This window comes from Cyclopterus lumpus, chromosome 9 (assembly GCF_009769545.1).
Source record: "Cyclopterus lumpus isolate fCycLum1 chromosome 9, fCycLum1.pri, whole genome shotgun sequence".
Lineage (NCBI taxonomy): Eukaryota > Metazoa > Chordata > Actinopteri > Perciformes > Cyclopteridae > Cyclopterus > Cyclopterus lumpus.
The window spans coordinates 27,177,692-27,198,530 of NC_046974.1; the positions used below are offsets into that span (position 1 = coordinate 27,177,692).

A 20,839-nucleotide genomic window follows, 5' to 3' on the forward strand; every position below is an offset into this window, starting at 1 on the left:
ACATGACCTGCTGAGTAATAATGAAATGCTTCATAATGCGTTCTGATTATTGTTATAAAGCATTACGAATGCCTAAGTGCATATACACTATAATTATTCACTGCTACACGCACTTATACATTATTATAAATATGTTTAGTATGCATTGGGTGTGACGGATGTTTTTAAGAACTTCATATCAATTAAATAAACATAAACAAATAATAATTGTATTATTAATATCATTATTATTTTAATTGCATTACTATAATTAAATCCTGTTCATGTTTCTCAATATATACTGTATATGTATGTTTCTAAATATATACGGTATTTATATAGAGTATACATATATACAGTGTATATTTAAATGTTTTAATTTGATTTTTGACATAACTGAGTGAGGTCTCCAGAGCAGACAGTCCCGCGGCACGTCGGCGTCTCCAGCCGGAGGTTGAGTGTCTCCCGGCCGACTCTCTCTCCCTGTACTCCTCCGTACTGACGCGTTGTTAGCGGATGGAGCAGGAGGGGAGGAGTGTATGTGTGCGTGTGTGTGTGTGTGTGTGTGTGTGTGTGTGTGTGTGTGTGTGTGTGTGTGTGTGTGTGTGTGTGTGTGTGGAGGGGGGGGGGGGGGCTGATCTCTGCCTCCAGAGGTCATTCTCACTACAGTTGCCACTTGTTGCCAAAGCAGCGCGGGGGCTCCACCATTCAACACACAACAAAAACACACACACAACAACAACAACAACAACAACAACAACAACATTTCAAGTCATTTTATTTTGGTTCCGCCGACTCTCGAGACCTACATGTCTGGATGCTGAATGCGGAGCGTTTCCAGGACTGAAGGACGACGCGTGATCCGGCTGACAGCTCGTTTCGGCATCCTGACGGAGAGCAGCATGGTTGATAACGCGAGGACAGCCACTACATCTGCTCTGGTAAGCCTCCGGGCCCTGGGGTGTTACTTCTTCACACTTCAGGCGGTGCTCTCTCTAACGCCTTTTTAACTTTGGACTCACAGTGTTGCACTCTTGAAAACTTCGTATTTGGCACAGTTTAATCGTGTTTTAAGTCTTTTAGTGCACGTTTGTCACGTTAGCCCGTTAGCTATATTTTAACATATTTATAAAAGTCACACAGAGAGTGTGTGTGTGTGTAAAGAGGCTTATGGCAAAACGGGTGTTTAATCTCATAAAGTGATAATCGTTACCCGACCACCCTCTCGCTCCCCCTCCCCGCAGCAAGGCTCGTTCTCGTCCGCCGGCAGCCTTCCCCTCCAGGCTCCCTCCGCCTCCTCTCACAGCCCGTTCCCCGGCGCCCAGTCCCACCAGCAGCAGCCCTCCAGCGGCGGCATGAAGCTCGAAGCCGTCATGGAGAACCTGCAGCGGCAGCAGGCGGCGCGGCTGGCCCTGGAGGAGAAGCTCCGGCAGGCGGAGACGGAGAAAGACCTGCGCTCCATGGTGGAGTCCCAGATACACCAGCAGGCGCTGGCTTTCCGCCACTACCAGGCGGCGATGCGCGGCGCCCTGGCCGCGGGAGTCGCCGTTTCGTCCCCCGGAGCGACGCTCCAGCGCCCGGAGCGACGCGGGACCGACGAGGACGGGAGCTCCTCCAGACCGGGCAGCGACGACAGGGAGCGGGGCGAGGACGGGGACGACACGGAGGAGCAGGAGGTCATGGACGAAGAAGAGGAGGGCGAGGACGACGTCGGTTTGACCCACTACCGGGACCGGCAGCCGTCGCTCCACGGAGCCTGTCTGCCTCCGAAGGGCACCCCGCTGCATCTCATGGCCAGAGTCCCGGGGCCCTTCGCCCCGGGCCGCCGCGCAGAGTCCCCCTCGGCGCACCCCCAGCCCCAGCACCACGACTGGACCTACGAGGAGCAGTTCAAACAGGTAGGACAGAGCCATACAAATACAACAGCGATGCTTCTGGACACTTGTTGCTGTTTTTGTTTTGTTGTTGTTCTTGTTGTTGTTGCCATATTCACATGTGGACACTGCACCCTGCATGGTTGATACACTTGATATTCAACGGAATTGTGGGCTTCTTTCTGAAGGAAAACACAAGTCATTAAGAGTCTGTCCCTGTGTGTGTGTGTGTGTGTGTGTGTGTGTGTGTGTGTGTGTGTGAGAGAGAGATATGTAAAGTGTTTTAATTCTGTTCACAATGAAGATTAACATGGGTGCAAGATAAAATGAGGCAGCGTAAACTGTGACTCAAGCTTTATTATTCAATAATAAGTACTTTAGGGATGCTTTATAGACCAGCAGAGGAATGAGACACTTCTAGGTTGACAGGTGGAGAACATTCAAAGATCAGCAGAGGGATCTGGATCAAAGTTGGTTTTATTAACAAGCTTCATCTGACAAACATTTGCAGATGTATATGACTACAGACTGGAAGGCACATTTACTCAGCGAAGCCATCATAAAAAAAACTAATTTCTGCTTGGCCAGGTTGATGAAAAAGGCGTTATGCTTGAGCCCGTCTTTCCGATCTGGTTATAATACAGTATAAATGTAGAAATAAGTTATTCATGAATGGATTTCACTTTGAACCCTCTTCCAGAATCATCAGTCAGGGGGATTTTGTTTTGTTTTTCTCACAAAAGTTGTTCCTGTTAATGGCTTGTACCGAGAAATCTACAGTTAGTTACATGTTAATTAGGCCGTTGTAAACCCTTCACTACGGTTCCTTATTAGCGCCACAGGTTAATGACAGCAGGTTGTTTGATTGATGCTTCCAGCGGATCCATATCCTTTGTCATCTCTTATTTATGATGGATCATTTGCAGACTTCCCCAAATGCGATGTGTACATTAGTGACTGCATTAGCGCCGCACATTACAGCAACCCGATGCATGGAAATGCAATTTAAATAGGGGGAGGGGGGCTGAAACCAGTAGCCTCGACACGTCCACTGGTTCTCTCTTTGATTCGTTTATGATGGAGCATTTGGAGATGTTCTAGTGTGCGTCCGCTCGGTTGCCATTTGTTCCTCACTCAAGTCATTAGATCTTAAGAGCGATGGAAAAGCCTCGGCGGATGGATTTAAAATCCATCTTCGTCGATTAGAAAAAGAAAAAAAGCCTGTACGTGTTGCAGAAAACTCTGTTCCATTAAGACAAAGTTCCCCGCGGCCCGTACACGCAGCGTCAGGGCGCACGCTTCAAAGACCCCTCAGGATGTGCAGTTATTGTTGGGGGTGGGGGTCATTTGTATGTAGCCATTCAGCATCATGGTCACGGGCACAATAAAAGGATGCTTATGGCTGCTAGGCAGACAGACTGGAGCCGGCATGATAAGCTTGCTCAAAGCGGCAAAACAAAACCACATTTGAGGGCAGTAAATGCATCTTTGGAAAATAGGAACAAGATGTGGGCTAAATATAAAAAAGGGCCCCATTGGGGGCCGAGGAGTTTTTAATCTGATCTGGACCAAGTGGGACTGACCGGTGTTTACAGTGGCTCCTAAATCACTTCTGAGCTCAGGGACAAACGGGGGAGGGCATATATATATATCCATCCATCCATTTTCAATACCGCTTATCCTCATTAGGGTCGCTGGAGCCTATCCCAGCTGACATAGGGCGAAGGCAGGGGACACCCTGGACAGGCCGCCAGTCCATCGAGGGACTTGAAATATATATATATATATATATATATATATATATGTATATTTATATATATAAATGTACATATATCATTTACATCTATTATATTAATAATATGTGTATATATACATATATATATATATGTATATATACACACATATTATTATTATATATATATATATATATATATATATATATATATATATATACTGTAGGTGAGATCTAAAGAGATGAGAGTGTAAAACATTGAACATAAATTCCTGTCAGTGACAAAATAAGATGCTGAGCAAACGGAGATCGACAGAAAGACCTAAGAGAGGGAGAGAGAGAGGGGGAGAGAGAGAGGGGGAGAGAGAGGGTGTGAGAGAGAAGGATAGAGGGAGAGGGAGAGAGAGAGGGGGGGGAAGAGAGGGGGAGAGAGAGGGAGAGAGAGAGAGGGAGGGAGAGAGAGAGAGGGGGGGAGAGAGAGAGGGGGGGAGAGAGGGTGTGAGAGAGAGGGAGAGAGGGAGAGGGAGAGAGGGAGAGGGAGAGAGAGAGAGGGGGAGAGAGAGAGGGGGAGGGAGAGAGGGTGTGAGAGAGAGGGAGAGAGGGAGAGGGAGAGAGAGAGGGAGAGAGGGAGAGGGAGAGAGAGAGAGGGGGAGAGAGAGAGAGGGGGAGAGAGAGGGTGTGAGAGAGAAGGATAGAGGGAGAGGGAGAGAGAGAGGGGGGGGAAGAGAGGGAGAGAGAGAGAGGGGGAGAGAGAGGGAGAGAGGGAGAGAGAGAGAGGGAGGGAGAGAGAGAGGGGGGGGGGAGAGAGAGAGGTGGGGAGAGAGAGGGAGAGAGAGAGGGGGAGAGAGAGGGGGGGGGAGAGAGGGTGTGAGAGAGAGGGAGAGAGGGAGAGGGAGAGAGAGAGAGGGGGAGAGAGAGAGGGGGAGAGGGAGAGGGAGAGAGAGAGAGGGGGAGAGAGAGAGAGAGAGAGGGGGAGGGAGAGAGGGTGTGAGAGAGGGAGAGAGGGAGAGGGAGAGAGAGAGAGGGGGAGAGAGAGAGAGAGAGAGGACCTGTTGGTGTAGCTCTGGCAGCAGCTCAAGAAATGCAGGAAACTGGATCTGGTGGTATTCCAGCCTGGCTCACACCCAAACAATGCTGGGATCTCCCTGTCTGTCAGCGTGTGTGTGTGTGTGTGTGTGTGGGAGTGTGTGTGTGTGTGTGTGTGTGGGAGTGTGTGTGGGAGTCGGCTCGGTGCCAAACTATTACAAAACATAAATTGTGTGCTGTTACACACTTGGCCACGCTGTTTCACAGTGGCGTTGGCACGGATACGTAGCGTGGCGACGCGCCAGCAAAGGGGAGGGCAGTTCTCTGGTTCCTCACAGATGAGGAACCCTGTGCACCGTGAAGGCCGCGGGGGAGCTTCCTCTGAGTTGCTTCCAGCGGTGTCAAAGCTCTGTCGCCGTACAGAAAAGGCCGCGCCGCTTTACCACCGAGCCACCAGGCAACCCCCCCGGCGGTCTGCTCCGGCTGCTGGGGGGGTTGCCTGGTTGGGTCACTGTTCAAGTCTCTGCAAGTTCACTTCCACTGTGTCACCGGAACAGAGCGCCGCTGTCTGAGAAACAAAGGAAACACACAAAGCTCAGCGCTGACCCCTGACCTGTGTTTAGTTCCAGAGGATCTTGGGAAACGTGCAAAAAGGGACTTTAAAATCTGTACAATCTTCAGTTTTTTTCTTCTTCTAAACAACATAAAATGCAAATCCAGTCACCATGGCACAGACAAGAGTGAAACACAAACATGAAGATAAAACTAAATCCCCTCGAGTGCGGCAATTAGTTTTTTTGTACGCCACTCCCTTCAGAATAAACCCGTCCGGCTTTGTCTGGGATGAAATGGTGACGTCTCCATCTTATTCCCGTCGTCGTCGTGTTTTCACCGTCCACCAGCTTTTTTTCTATTTTCATCAAGACAGAGACAATTGACGTGAAGTGACAAATCCAGTTTCCAACACGAAAGGAACCGGCTCCAGGAATCCCGTCAGAGGGTACTTCCCTTAATTACAGCGGCAGACGCTCAGCTTCCTGTTTGAGACGGAATGACTGCCTACAGGGTCCGAAACGTGATGTTAGAACATGCAAACGAGGCCATCGCCATGAAATATGGGCTCATTTGCATCTATTTCCAAGAACATGAGCAGGTTCATAATTCTTGTTTCATTTTGTTGCCGTGTTGGAGTCCAATGTTTTTTATTGAACGAAAGTTGGAAATCTCTTTGTATCACTCCATGAATCAGGAAATAATGTCAACAGCCATAAAGAAAAAGCATTTTCTCCATGTTTTTATTAATACAAGTATAGATGGAGATTTCTGTATGAGAATAAACTCATTTAGAGAATACAACCTTTAAAGATATGTTTGTTCATTTTGAAGGTTTATAGGGTAAAAATATGAACTAAATCAAACCAACAGCATGAAGCTTCCCCAGTTGATTGCTCACATTAAGAAAAAATGTTTTGTATTACAAGTTTTCTGAAATGTTATGTTTAAATATGCAAATGAGACTTCTAACGGTAACTTTTGGTAAATTTAGGAGAAATCTACAGACAAAGTAGAAAAATAAACACAGGTGTGTATTTTGGACGTTTTCTTTCCACTCGTCTGAAAGCAGACGTGTTATGGAAGCCACATAACCCCGACATCTCTAAAGTGACCAGGGCATTAAGCACATTGTTTTTGGCCTGCGGTGTCCCGTCTTAAAACGGTGAAATCCAAACCGGCTCCAAAGCTTTGTTCCATCGCTCAAAGAGCTTCTGAAGCACCACGCGTGACATCTCCCTGAGTGAATAATGTCATGTAATGAACATGTCAGTGTGTGGAGCCACTCCTCGTGGGGATTGTACCTCTTCCAGCTTGTTTTTTCAACAAACTATAGAAAAGCGTTGGAGGGAGGAGGAGGGAGCTCCAGCTGTAGCGGTGTACCCTTTCACCCCACCCCACCCCCGCCACTCAAACCATCCACACACATGTCATGTGGTTACTCGTAGTATTCATAGGCACATTTTCTCCCAAGAATAAATGGCAAATGTTAATGTTTTCAGAATGTTCTTGATGGTCGTGCAGCTACAAGTTGATTTGAATTCAGACAGGAACGTGGATTCGAGGCCGGGTTCGGCACAGCGAGCGTTTGTATGAGATCCGCTGACAATGTTTTAGCTCTTTTGCTATTTTAGCGGCCATTCCGCATATTTCTACGATATCACGTCGCACAAATGTTCCCATGGGAGCAAGCTTTCTCTTCATGTAGCCGGTAAGCAACGGCGCCCCGAGCTGGAGCAGCACTTCTAATGAGCTTTCCCCTCCTCTTGGCCAACTAAAAACAAAGCATTGCGTTCACTCGGCCGTAGAGGACAGTGACTTTCACTTGTTCAACCGGGCCGAGGACCACATCTTTGTGTATAAATGAGGGAAAGAGAAGATTGGCTCCTCTACCTGACGCCTGCCGGGAGCCCATTAAGCCAAGCTAGGCCCCGTAGAACCGTACGCAGGGCAATACATGTGTTCTGGTGTGGTTTCTTTGGTTGTGTAGTCCTTGTTTTTCAGCCATGTATCAAAGGGCCCGTCTTGAAAAACAATCAGCCCTCCGATCTGACCCCCCCCTCCAACAACCCCCTTGCACCACCCACTTTAATGTGACCATAAAACCTGAACAGGGGGGGGGCGGCTTTGAAAGAGTCCTGTGTCAACATTCTGTCAGGGACGTGAAAACCCTTCATCAAGTCTGGTGGAGCTACCGCCCAAATAACACGTCAAATCATCCGCATGGCACATTTTCATATATACACACACACACATATATATATATATATATATATATATATATATATATATATATATATATATGTATATCTATATTTTTTTTATCAGGCAGTAAACCCTCCCCCCTCATCCCAGCCTCCCGCCCAGGATCTCTGGCTCCACATATTCATCTAACAGCTGTAGCTCGCTTTAAAAATGTGCTCCGTCACTGGAAATGCTTTAATGGCATTCCTTGAGGTTATATGGTGGTTCTGCCACATGGGCGGGGGGGGCGGGGGGGCGGGGGGGAAAGGACAGAAGTGAGAGAGGGAAAGAGTGTGTGTGTTGTCTGGTCTTCAGTTCCAGTGTAGGGGAAAGGCCCCCTAAAAGTGATATTGCCAATTTTCTTATAATTGCAACTTCATCTGAAATGAGCAACCTTGTCAACCGTGTCAACCGGGTCAACCGGGTCAACCGGGTCAACCGGGTGAACCGGGTCAACCGGGTGAACCGGGCCAACCGGGTCAACCGGGCCACGTTGCTGATCTTGTGGTCCTGTCTTGCAGAGGGGGAGGATATATGTGTCAGGATATATTTGAAGACCTTGATTATCAGAATCAGCTTTCGGGGACAGGTGTGTGTAAACATAGAAGGGATTTGACTCTGGTTCTTAGGCCGTGTCCAAACTACTACGTTTACATTTTAAAATGCATATCTTTTGCTACGTTTACACTGAGCGTGTCCGGGGGTTACGTCGTGGTCAACGGAGAAGTTTGGAAACGATGACGTCGTCGCGAAGAGGTCTCTGGTCCCCTTTTTGCCACCGCCCTTATTCCTCTGCAGGATTTGCTGCAACTAAACCAACTGCAATGTGTCGAAAAACTGCTTCCTGTTTACACCGTCACACGCATGCCTAGTCACGTGATATGCCTTTTCAAAGGTTGCCGCGTGGACAGAGATCATTTTCGTAATAGTGTGGACGTTGCTCTCAATACACAGGAAAAAGCTTTATATGTATGTATGTATGTATGATAGTGTTATATACATTAAAGTAGGGGAAATATGTAAATAGTTTGTACTCTTTTCTCCATTTAAATGAAAGTTTTGCCTCAATAAAAAGTTGCAAATGTTTCTACTTGATCAGAGAAGGAATCAGATGAAGAATGTCACCAAGACGATGCCAACCTTCGATTTGTGGACTCCTGGATCAAAAAGTTATATTGAAGTATTATAATGTATGAAGTATTCTGGAGCACGTTTATTACAGACAGTAGAGAGAAAGACTCAAACTTACGGCTCGAGGCATTCGTGAATACAATTTCAAATTTGACATTTTCACACTTCATAATTTCCTTTCATAATTTCCTTCACTGCTGCAGTTTGTTGTAGACAGTTGGACATTAAACCACCTCTTTAGCGCTAGTTGCTCGTATTTAAAATTGTTATAATTTTCCATCATCTCTGTACAGCGAGACCCATGAACTCTGCAATGGGAACGTCGTGGAACAATTGGATGATTCATTGATCATCAACATTGATTACATCATGATTACCAATGAACAACAACATCTCTCCTTTTCTTTTCATTAAAACAGAGGCAGGGTTGACTTGTTCAACCTGCCCCCCCCTCTCTCAATGTGGGTGTTACTTTTTAATGGCACCAGCCTGGAATTTCTGCAGCTGTTTGCAACCCCCCCCCCCCCCCCTGTTTATGAGCCCCGACCACTGGGCAAACATTGCCTCACCGCTGCCGTCTCTGACTGGCTTTTTCCATCCTGCCATTGTTGGGGAGGCCCTCAAGAGTCGCCATGACGACGCGTTGTCTCTCGATCCTATGCACGCGCGCGCCAGCTTTTGGATCGCCGCGACGTTGCTGCTAGTGTGGGCGCAACATACCGTGAACTGCTGCACGTCGTTACTTATGGGCCCCGAGAGGCCCCCGAGAGTCCCCCGAGAGGCCCTTCAGGCTGGAGCTATTGGGCTTTGAGAGGGGACGACGTCACACAGATGAAGGACCAAGAATCAGAGTGATGAAGAGCTTGTGAAGTGAAACTGAGAGCGATAAAAAGAGATATATACACATGTACATATTTAAGTGAGGCGGGGATACAATGCAATGAGTTGCATCAGCTGTCACTGGTAATAACAAAAAAATCTATTCTAATTGCTGATTCTAAGTAACGGCAGGAAGGGACATTTAAAATTGACCTGATACATTTAAAGCCTATTAGATTCAAAGCTCCACGACCCTCCCTTCCATCGTACCACGCAGTCAGGTGATCCTGAGCCAATGCAGGAGGTCGCGGGGGACGGGTCCAAAAACAACCGGAGACTTTCACCCAGGAGACCGTTGTTCTTCTCCCGCGTGAAACCAGAAGTCAACTCATTCGTCGCGTAACTTCCGTGCTTAAGTAACTTCAGTGCTTAAGTAACTCTTAAGTAACTTCCGTGCTTAAGTAACTTCAGTGCTTAAGTAACTTCAGTGCTTTCAGTGCTTAAGTGACTTCAGTGCTTAAGTAACTTCAGTGCTTAAGTAACTCTTAAGTGACTTCAGTGCTTAAGTAACTTCAGTGCTTTCAGTGCTTAAGTAACTTCACTTCCTTAGTTGCTTTAACCCAATCCACGATCTTTCCCTCAACCCTACCAAGAAGGTTTGATGCCTACAGACCTGAGCGGCGTGCACAGGCGCAGTGATTGCTCGTGTGGCTGGACAAGAAAATGCAAGAAAAACTATGATCACGTTTTGAAAAGATATCATATGAACCAAGGGGGGGGGGGGGTTACAGCTCTGAGGTTGAGCATCTGCCTGCAGATCAAGTGGCCCTCTGTGAAAGCCTTCAGCATGCAGGTTGCACGGCGGTTGTAGTGGTCTGCGTTGTTTCCTTCCAGCGGCCCGGGGTTCGCTTCCCGGGCCGCATGTTCTCCCTGTCAGAGATGTTTTTGACATCTTCCAGGCAGCCATTCATTTGAGTACATTATGAAAGTCAGCTTGCAGGAACACATTAAATACCTGGTTCAGGTTACCTCCACTCAACAGTAACGTATTTGTTGTTTCCAAAGTAGAGTTAATAGCCCTGAGCACATAATCCCAGAGGAACTACAAGTCACTCAATCCTGTTTGTGTTCCCAGAGCATCTGAAGAGCCCACAGCCTCATGATGATGAGTACCACCCACAGAGATAGACCCCGGTTCCTTCGGTCAAGGGTACTGCTTTCCCAAAATGGAAAAGGCTCCTCCATGGTGCAGGCTTCAATAATCAGTCCACGCTGCTTAGTAACGGAGTTTTGGTGTGGGAAAAATCTATGTATTTTATTAAATACATATTGAAGCTGATAGTAAACATTTGCTGTTTTTAGCTTTCTCCACAGTGATACTTTGCTGTATTTCTTGTATCATTGACAATGGTATTAACACACAGAAACATTTTCTTTTTATAATAATGAATATCACAGTCAGTTTATACTTCCTATAAAACCCTAAAACAAGATTAATTGTTGTAAAACACTGCAGTCAAATGAATCCTGGAAACCTTCACATTTATATATATATAAAAAAAAGACTAAATGACTTAATATCATACTAATTATATGTTTTTAAGGTTGGTACTGCTGTGAAGCTCAATGGTATGCATCAATACATTTTTTACTTTATTTTGTCATTTATATTTCTGTGTTATCCCCCCCCCCTAAAGAACGTAAGACAACCAGCACACAGAGATCAGTCCCCGGCTGCAGAGGCCACAGATAACAAACCCGGGGCAGAAAATTCCCTGATTCTTCAATATACGCGACCTTCAGCCTCATCTGCATTCTCTATAACGGCACGTTCAGCATTTTCTTTTCTGGACACAATGTATGTAATCAAAAGCCGCAGAGTCGATGGCTGGAGATTTGCATGTGCCGCCCGGGCTCGGCGCTAACGAGATTGAGCAATCATTGATAGTCAAACGCCGAGCGAGCAGATTAGATTGCCGTCATAAAAGTGTGTGTTTGTGTCAAGGTCTCGGCTGCACCGAGGCTGCTGATTGATTCCTGTGTGATGAGCCCCTTTGAGGCGTTCCCTTCCGTCCAAAATAAGCTAATTTCAGCTAAAACTTGGACGTTTCATGTATGTTATGTCTGTTTGATGTCACGCTGCAGGCGGCTCCCCTCAAAGCATTACCACACAAAACGCATTACCTCCGAGGCTAGGGTTTGGACTTATATTTGAGGTCACCAAGGAGACCGCTGATGGAGTCCTGTGTGCAACCAGAAGTCAACGGTGACTTACTTTAATGTCGCCCGTAACTTGAATGACCTCACAAACACACTCATTGGAAGCAAAATGTTGTAGTTTTTAAGTTGCTCCCAAAGGCACACAGTTCCAACAACTTGCTGAAGGATAGAAACAGAAAGAAAGGTGTACATATTTAGTAAATATGCATAAAAAGCAACAATGACCAACAACGTACAATATGTCTATATGAAGATTGATATTTGACAGCGAGGGATCATGTGTATTTAATGCAAACTTGCTATTTTAACCCATATGGGTTTAATATGCAGCAATAAAACTACAGCTCCCATCAGGTTGTACTGTGTGTGTGTGTGTGTGTGTGTGTGTGTGTGTGTGCGTGTGCGTGTGCGTGTGTGCGTCATCACAACTTTCTCTTTTGGAATCAAAGTTTTTACACGTATAAGAAAGCCCTCCTTGTCTTTTCTCAGAGCGCCAGTGTCCGACCCGTAAATACCATCGAGGTCAACAGATTTACAACATCGAGGTTTTGTGAACGCTCGCACAGTGCCAATATGTTTGTTTATGTTATGATATTTGTGTTTGTAGTAATCAGGGTTATTTCAAATAACTAATATGTGGTTTTTAATTAGTTTTTGTTCTGCTTCCATTGGGTGAAAGGAACCCTGTCCCCCTGGTCCCGGGTCTGGGTCTGGTTGGCCCCCAGCAGTCCAAAACCACAATACTTACTCCGCTTCTCTGATTATTTTCTGCCGGGCCCCGGCAACCAGAGTGGAACAGTGGAAAGTATTTAAAGAGCGAGAGCTGGTTAATGAATATCCGTCTTTAGTTCCCCGGATGGACGGGAGATGCTGGAGGTGATTTGAACCCATTGAAACATGAACCGGTGCAGCGTGGATTTTGGAGGTAGGGGGGTAGGTGGTGACGTAAACTTAAAAATGGCAACTAGCTGACCGACACAGAAAGAGATACACACAGCGGCTCCATCTGTTGTACCCCCTGTCATAGATTAATGTGTTTGTGCAGGTGTGTGTGTGTGTGCTCGCGCATAATGCATGCCATTACATTCCTATGGAGGCCCGAGCAGGGGGCCGCCATGCCAGATAGCAAAAAGCCTGGTCTCAGATTGAGGGTAATCTATTCTGGACCTCTCTGGACAGAGATCAGGCGAAACATAAATGAATTAACCTCTCGGTTAATCCCGCTCACCGGGGACGCGGCTTCATGACTCCGCCGTCTCATCCCGATGCGCCGGACACTGAGTAGATGTGAATTAGGGAAAAGAATGTGTGACGACGAGGTAAAGAAAGCCCATTTAGGCTCCAGACACTAAAAGGAACAAGGAGTGTAAATGTTGCAAATGTTTTGTTCGCCATCTTCTTGGCGGCTCCTTTACATGTGCTTTGCGTGGAGTACTCTGGAGTATTTTTGCATTCATTTTGTATTTCAGTACCCTTCCATGGGCGTATTGGTGGTGTGTCTATATAGTACCCCCCACCTCCCCCTCCTTTTCTTAGCAAGTCATTGGCCCACTGTCCAAGCCTCATGGGAGCTGGACCTGTTGAGTGATAAGAAACATTTTCCCTTTTTACTGACATTAATAGTTACTCATCTATCAGAATATTTAATTTTTAATTTTCAGAAAGACTGCTGAAGGAAGTCCACTATAAATATAGTTATTGAGTTACAGAAAGGACTGGGATTTTCCAAGAGCCCAAGTCCCCCGAGAGCATCCCCCCCGCTCTCAACTCTTTCAAACGCCACAAATAATGAATCTACACCAATCTGTACTGGCACAATGCAGGTAAAAGAAAAAAGAAAAGAAAAGTTATGTGCCGGGCCAGGACACAACTAAGAAAATCTGAATTTACAAGAAGAAAACTCGAATAGTCTCTTATATTATAAAATCGGGACATTCTTATTTTGTATTTTTTGTTGATCCACAATGCTTTGTTCCCATTAGTGGGACTTCACTTCCTGCACTTGTAGAAGTTGTAGGATCAGTTCAATATTTGTTGTTATTCAATCTTTGATCAGAGTTGTCCTGATTTACTTCATCAAATCTATGACTCAGAATCAATGTATGGTTGATTGTGACCAACAAATTGAAAACAAGGTGATTTGTAGTTAATGGAGAACACGTTCCGGTTGGGGTAAAAAAGGGAAAGTGGGGATCTCTAATTACTTAAAATAAACAAGGGGGCAGAATTTGTTCGTCGTCATCTTGTCATTTGTTTGGCTCCCATACCGAATCTCAAGTATTGAATCCACGCCCTCCATTTGTCAGGCTGACGGGGCGTCTAAAATAGTTCTATTTGACTTAAAGCTGCAGCCTGAAATGTTAATTCCAATAGCTCAATTGATGTGCTACTAATATCAATAGAGGATATTGCTGAAAAAAAGAAAGTTGTTCGGCATATGGACAGATGCATATTTGTGAACCTATCATTCATATATTCTAGGAATTCATATCAAGGAATTCATATCAATTCATATTCATCTCAATTTATGATTTACAGTCATCGTGTGCATCTACCCGACACCCGCCATTGTTGACTTTGCTGCCGCCTCCACAATCAGAAAGAGATAACCAAGTGTTTCCTTTAAAACGTCTGCAGTCAGACAGCCGGTGGGCTGGCAGGAAGCTGGGGAGTTCAAGTGGCCGTGGCGGTTTAGAGCCTCACTACCCCCCCGCCCCCACCCCTCCACTAATCATTATCTCCCCCATACACACATACCTGCTATCTCAGATGCCACCAAAGCCCCCCCACTCACTCATTTGGCTGGGAGTGACATCAGCCTAACAATAGCTGCCTGGTCATGTTTGCCCTCCTCTCGCACCACTGCGGCCCGATGGAAAGACAATACCCTTTCTGGCTGATAGGGAAGTGTGAGGTGACACTCTACTGAGAGAGCTTCCCCAGCCAGTCCGCTAATCAGGAGAAGCCATAAAGTGGAGGCAGGAGCGCAGCGTCGGGTTACGGGTCGCTGACAAAAGGTGCCCGAGACGAACCTCCACTGTAGAGGATGACATTTTAATGACAGTGAACCTGCACGGTACTCCCGCGTTCTTTACCGATGCTACAGCTACAAGCTAGTGCTTTTACAATTCCACGAGACTAGCCGCTGAACACTTAGCAGCTTAAGAGGCTGATGTTTCTCTTGGGAGTTGGTGGGGACCAAAAACAGAGCTTAAAGAGAGTGAGTGTTTGACTTACATTCATCAGGTGGAAACAAATACGTTTTAATGTCACTCTACTGTGTGTGTAAACGAGCAGATGTTTGAGAACACATTTAATACACCTACATTACTACTGATTCCGATACCTTAACTTGGGTATCAGCCAATACCAAAAAGAGTTAAAAAGGCCCCTCTCTAATAAAACTACATTTTACAAAAACTGCAATTTACAAGATACAAACATTTGAACACATCAGGATAAAGTTATAGTTTACCATGGCCCAGTACTCATTTTTACTGGAGAGCTTCATAATGTAACTTAATGCAACCTCCGTTAGCGTTAGCTGTTCGCTCCGTTATTGAGCCAAGTCGGACTGTGCTGTCCACTAGCTAGTTAACGGCTAACATTAACTAGCTCTGCTGCTGATGTCAACACACCTTTCTGCTGGTCATTGTGTGATAGAAGCAAAGCAAATTCACAGGGAAATCCGTGGGAGCTCATTTGCATGAACCTTGAGATGTTTATGCAGGAGATTAGCTGGTCGCCAGGCAGTGTATCTGCTCCAGTGTACAAACGAGATATCTGAAGGGATAACTCAGTCACTCAAGCTTGTTCTACAACATATCTGACATCTCTCTTGCAAAAGCAAACACATAATTCAAAACTATATTAATCTTTTTATTTTTGCATCAACTTTACACATAATAAATAGCTCTTTCCACATGCCCACTGCACACGTATGTGCTGTGTATAAAACACATTTTTCAATTTTAATGTTCATGCCCCGCCGGCCCAACAAAATGGTCTAAAAAAGTTTATTGTAACAGTGAATAAGGAACATTGTTGTTCCTTAATTTCATAGTCTACAGTCTGGATCACCAGGTGATGTGGTGGTTCACCTCTACACTGTGATCTTTAGGCTTCATCTTCTATAGGTATCTTTTTATCTTGTTTTTGCTGCTGAATATATCCTTCAAAACCCATATTGTAGATCCATCTGACTGATTTGTTTGTTTTTTCAAAGATTATATTATATTTCTTTACGGAGTGCAGTCAGTGACAGTGTGGGCTCCACAGTAACTCTCTCCACTTGACAGAGTAGCAAGGGGCGGGGCATAGCGAAGAGTCAATTGCAAAACGCTGTAATGTACGGGGTTTCCCTCTCCATTAGAAGCAGAAGACAGAGTTCTCCAGTATGCTATTGGTAATCTTCATCCATCCATCCATCCCCCCAGTGACAACTGTCATGCTAATGTGGCAGCTTCATTTATCAACTCCAGCAACCAACAATGACTACACATTAAGATGGTAAGCAGTAGATCTTACTGGGGAAACTAATGCAGACTGAGCTGCTGTCATATGAGTGGAACATGGTGATTTCTCTCAGAGAAATAGATTGATATTGAACTATTTGGATAATATTTGTTCAATGGTGACATTTAAAAAAACATTATTAAACATTGGTTATGGTAAATTGTGATTGCAGGCTGTTCTGCGCTCTGGATATATCCAATATGTCCAAACCTGGACAGTTTTTTTTAGTATGAAGCGACTCTTTAAATCAACCAGGAGAAGAGAGACCACCATGTATTTGAGGGGCATAAAGCACCTCTAATCCATGAAGCACAAAAGTCCCAAAACACCACAATGCAACACCACAACACTAATGAACAACACCTCAAATATGCTGCCAATGGCAGAGAACAATGCAGCAATTTCCTATTGGTTGAATATATGACTTCCAAAACACTAAAATCCCAATCATGTGTAATCTGATCTCCAGCACAACAGGCGTTGAAGTCAATATATAACAGCTCAAATCAAAAGGGCAGTTAGCGATTCATATAATTTGTTAATGTTTGAAACATTTTACCTCACCGATCATCATCTTACCTCTGTTATTTGTACAACTACCATTAGATGGGGTCTGGTTCTGTGTGCGGAGGAAGCCTGAAACCTTCCTCGTCATTTCCACCAAGAAGTGGCTTTTTGTGTAGATTTCTTGGTGTGAGAGAATGAGATCAAACTCTCCAAAGCGTGAGAGTTGCCGTTTTTAAAGTCATACATCTCTTGTTGGAAGGGTTCTAGTCGGGGATTCAAAGTCGGCTCCTGGTTGAGGACTGAAATGAAGCGCGAGTGGAAATGAGATGTGACGGATGCTGAGTAATTAGCCGCACGTGTTAACGGGAGCTTGTGGTCAATTATCTGCTCTGTCTGTCAAATGGAGTTTTATCTCAGATGGTCAAGTGGACAGAGATGTTGGAACAAGCTCTTCACAACAGGAATACAGGGCTTGAGTGACATGAGGTTTTCCATGTTCAAGCTGCTGATGAGCAGCATTGGCTTGCATTCTCTCGACTGGCCTATAGTCTGTGGGCCTAATAGCTATTTTCAAGTCTTCTTCAATTCAGCATGATGTTCATTTAGTAAATGATGGTCCATTTAGAAATAAGGGTATGCTTTCACCAAGGAGGCCGCTGCTCATGTCCAATGTAAAAGTCAACGTTGACCTCTTTTAATTCCCGGTGACTTAAACAACGTAACAAACGCACTTATTTGAATCCACACTTCATGTTTTAATAAACTTAACCAAGTGATTGATTTTGTTCAATGTATGGCGTTAAATAGTTTAGTTGTATGGGAGAACCACTTTGCGTCACATGTGACAACTTTCTATTGTCTGTTTGTTGACGAGCGGCCGAGACCTTTCCCATTGGTCATATTGTCAACTGTCACAATGTCCAATGAATGTGTCACCTGACCTTCATACCACCATGAGCTGAAAGGCTGCGTCGTACGATGATGAAAGCAACGTTCCTCCACAGGGACCTTCACCCGCAGAGACTGCCTTATTCTATTGCGTTCATCCAACCATTGTTCTTGCTGTTTTTGTCCAAACAACAGCATTCTTGGTTCACGGTTCTCTGTACACTTCCCGTTTCGTTCACTATAATGCCGTCCTGTCATAATGGCTTCATAGAGACTTTCTAAGAGGAGTCATTCCTTCACAAACATTTCATGAAACGCTTCTTCTTCTTTTGTTGTGTTCCCGACAACATTACTTTCATAAAATGCAAATGACAAAGTTATTTTCTCCTTGAACAAAGTTATTTTTCCTCCTTCCTATTTGGGGGTTTTAACTGTGTTGACTGAGATTCAGACCAAAAACAGCTGTGGAATGTGTTCTCTGCCCTGCCGGATGACATTGCATTGTTTTGCCGGAGCCCCCCATGTTGGCACCTCCTCAGACTGGATCCCCATCAGTGAAACAATGAAACACAGTCACAGTGTTACAGCAGACGGCAAACCGGATCCCACTTTAGTGGGCAAGAGCAGGACGGGGACGTTAGCTGAGGCTAACTCCGGCTATAGTAACAGCTCTGCCATCCAAAGTCAAAGCATATTTTTCTTAAAAGGGGAAGATAGGGCAGGAGGTCGGGGAGGAATTGGATTTCACCGAGCTCATGTAGCCGGTGGGTAATTTACAACCGAGTCCATCGCCGTTGTCAGTTCCCGAATGTCGTCGTCTCTCTATGTTCCACATTTGAACACAGCTCAAGTTGACCAAATATGTTGTGGGTCGAGGCGGTCGACCAATTGCTTTGAAGGATTCTGGAAATGCCTTGAAAGCCGCGGTTAAGTGTGGCCCAGACCTTTCGCTCAGAAGTGACTTGAATGTTAGCCCCGTGCTCGCCATGCGCCGAGGACGAGGTGGCGCATCGCTTCCCGTGAGTCCGCTTGTGCACCGAGAGGTCCCGGAGGAATTCCACAGCTCATTGGCACCTTGGTGAATTGCTTCCACGGTCCTCGCTCCGAACACCTTCACACCAACGCTTAGTGGTGGTCGAAAGGTGGACGGCAGGGGAAGGAAAAGAAAAGCCACATGGACACACGGGCACTGGGTGACGAATACCTTATTAAAGACACTTCCCCGTGTCCTTTTAATTGTGACAGAGACAAACCCGGCAGAAGCGTGGTCTTTGTTCACAGGGTCAGGGAAAGCAATCAGTAAATTCAAGCCAAAGTGTGGCTGAAATCAATACAAACCAGATATAGTTCCTAATGTGCTTATGGATTCCTCAGCGGGGGGAAAAAAGAAAGAAAGAAGGGAAGCAGTTGGCACTTCCCGTCTTTGTTTCCTCCTGTCGAGATTGCTTGAGAAAACACGTCGTGCAAACAGAGGAAGACCAGCAGCGGCGCAAGAGGAGCTTTAATTTATGGGGAGCTCGGCGGGGAGGCCATGGGGAAATAAACGGCTCACTTTGATTCAGCCACAACTCGGCTTAATAATGTCCAGATTAAATCCAGGTTTATTTGACACACGCCATTCACTTCCCGAAGACAGCCGGCAACAGTATGTGACGTCGTCCCGTTGAGTCCTAATCGTGTTCAAAAAGATGTCTTCGTGGATTTGTTTCTTCTCACCCATTTTTTGTTTTATCAAATGTCTCAGCGTCGTAAGAAATGGACGTGGAAAAGATTACTCAGTGCTGCTCGCATGGCAATGAAAAATCAATATTGACCTTGTTAGGGGGGTGGGGGCTAAAGAAGACCTATATAATTTGTGAGGGAGTCAGCAGTTGGGGGGAGAAAAACAAGTGCTCCTGTTTAGTTGAAGTCAAGCAAGGCCTCCCGTGTGATTGTGAGGAAGGATGTTGGGACGTCTTCGGGGAGCCATCGCTAGCAAATACTCTTTGTTGTCCTCTCTCTGCCCAGCCCACACGTCAGAGGGGTATTGATTCCAATTCTTTAGATGAAGCAGAAATAATCATCCATCACAAGCAGAGCAGCATCTGTCTGAACAAGTTACCACCTTTATTATTTAGTCCTCAAATCTAAGATAGTCAATGCTTTTGATAAATGTGTTCATTTATGATTAATCAAAGTAAAAAAGAAAAGGACACACGACCGTTTCTCCACGTTCATCCCCATGTGAACGCCAGTGTCATCAGGCTGCGGTTACCGTGACAACAACGACTGTCAGATGAGGCGGAATGACACACACACACACACACTTAGGTTAAAACTAAACTAATAAGTATCACCATGACACCTCAGAAGTGTTTAAATATGCAAACGATCATCTTCATCAAACGTGCTAATTGTCATACATTACCAGAGCAAAAGTCTTGTTTTATTTTGTAGACAAAGGTTTTTATAGATGGATTTTGGATATCTGTTTTTAAACGATCCATAAATCAGAAAATTGTTTTATAATCAAATGTTCTGAGAGATATGTGAACAAACCCTTCAGAATATATTTAGGAATGAAAGCGTAACGTTTGGTGGATGTGAGAGCTGCTGAAGTGATTTATGGATCAGAGTCTGAGAATAAAACTAATTTAAAACAGCCTTTAAAGATTTGAAGTTTGAAGTGAATAAGGTAAAAATATAAACTAATAGATATCATTATGAAACTTCACCAGTTGATTTTTTTTATGGATCACAAGTTTTCTGAAATGTTATATTTAAATATACAAATGAGACATTATTTTGGTGAATTTAAGGTAAATCTGCAGATGCAAATATTATTATGCAACATAATAAAACACCTAAACGTGTTATGGAAGCAACATAACCCAAACTGACGATTGCATGATAAAAACATTAGTGTCTTTAGTGTCTCCCCGAGATTAATCGCTTAACCAAACTAATTAATACACTTCTGAAGGGAAAAAACAACAACATTATTTTCCTTTTTGTCCCTGTGCTTTTTATGGTTCAAGGTTTTTGTGGCTGGCGGTTTATGTGAAAACAGATACACGTTATGAATAAAGGACTTTTGAATATGAAACAGTGAGTCACAGGAGCGGCCTGGACCAGAAGTAGCTCCACTGGAAGTCCTCCTGACAGCGAGCGCTGGCTGCGGGGAAGCGGGTGACACCGGGCGGCCCTCTTCCCGTACCAACGCCGTGGGTCATGCTCTGTGACGTTAACCATGCGGCGCCACCGCGTAACGCCACCCTCTGTAATCGGCGTGCGCTCCTGTGAAATCTGGCATGAGCTCGCCGACACTTTGTGTGTAAGCCCCATTGTACGGCCCTGTGACCTACTTGCGGGG

General features: G+C 45.2%; 1 protein-coding gene across 6 annotated transcripts in view; it reads left to right on the forward strand.

Annotated features, from left to right (window-relative positions):
* The first annotated feature begins 613 nt into the window (after positions 1-613).
* arid3c (AT rich interactive domain 3C (BRIGHT-like)) overlaps positions 614-20,839 on the forward strand; it is a 71,814-nt gene continuing 51,588 nt past the window's right edge. For all 6 annotated transcript variants that reach the window (XM_034542186.1, XM_034542185.1, XM_034542184.1 and 3 more), the window contains exons 1-2: positions 614-920; positions 1,224-1,877. In XM_034542186.1, the coding sequence (XP_034398077.1) occupies positions 804-920; positions 1,224-1,877 (771 nt within the window). In that variant the 5' untranslated portion in view covers positions 614-803. The remainder of the gene's footprint in view (positions 921-1,223; positions 1,878-20,839) is intronic.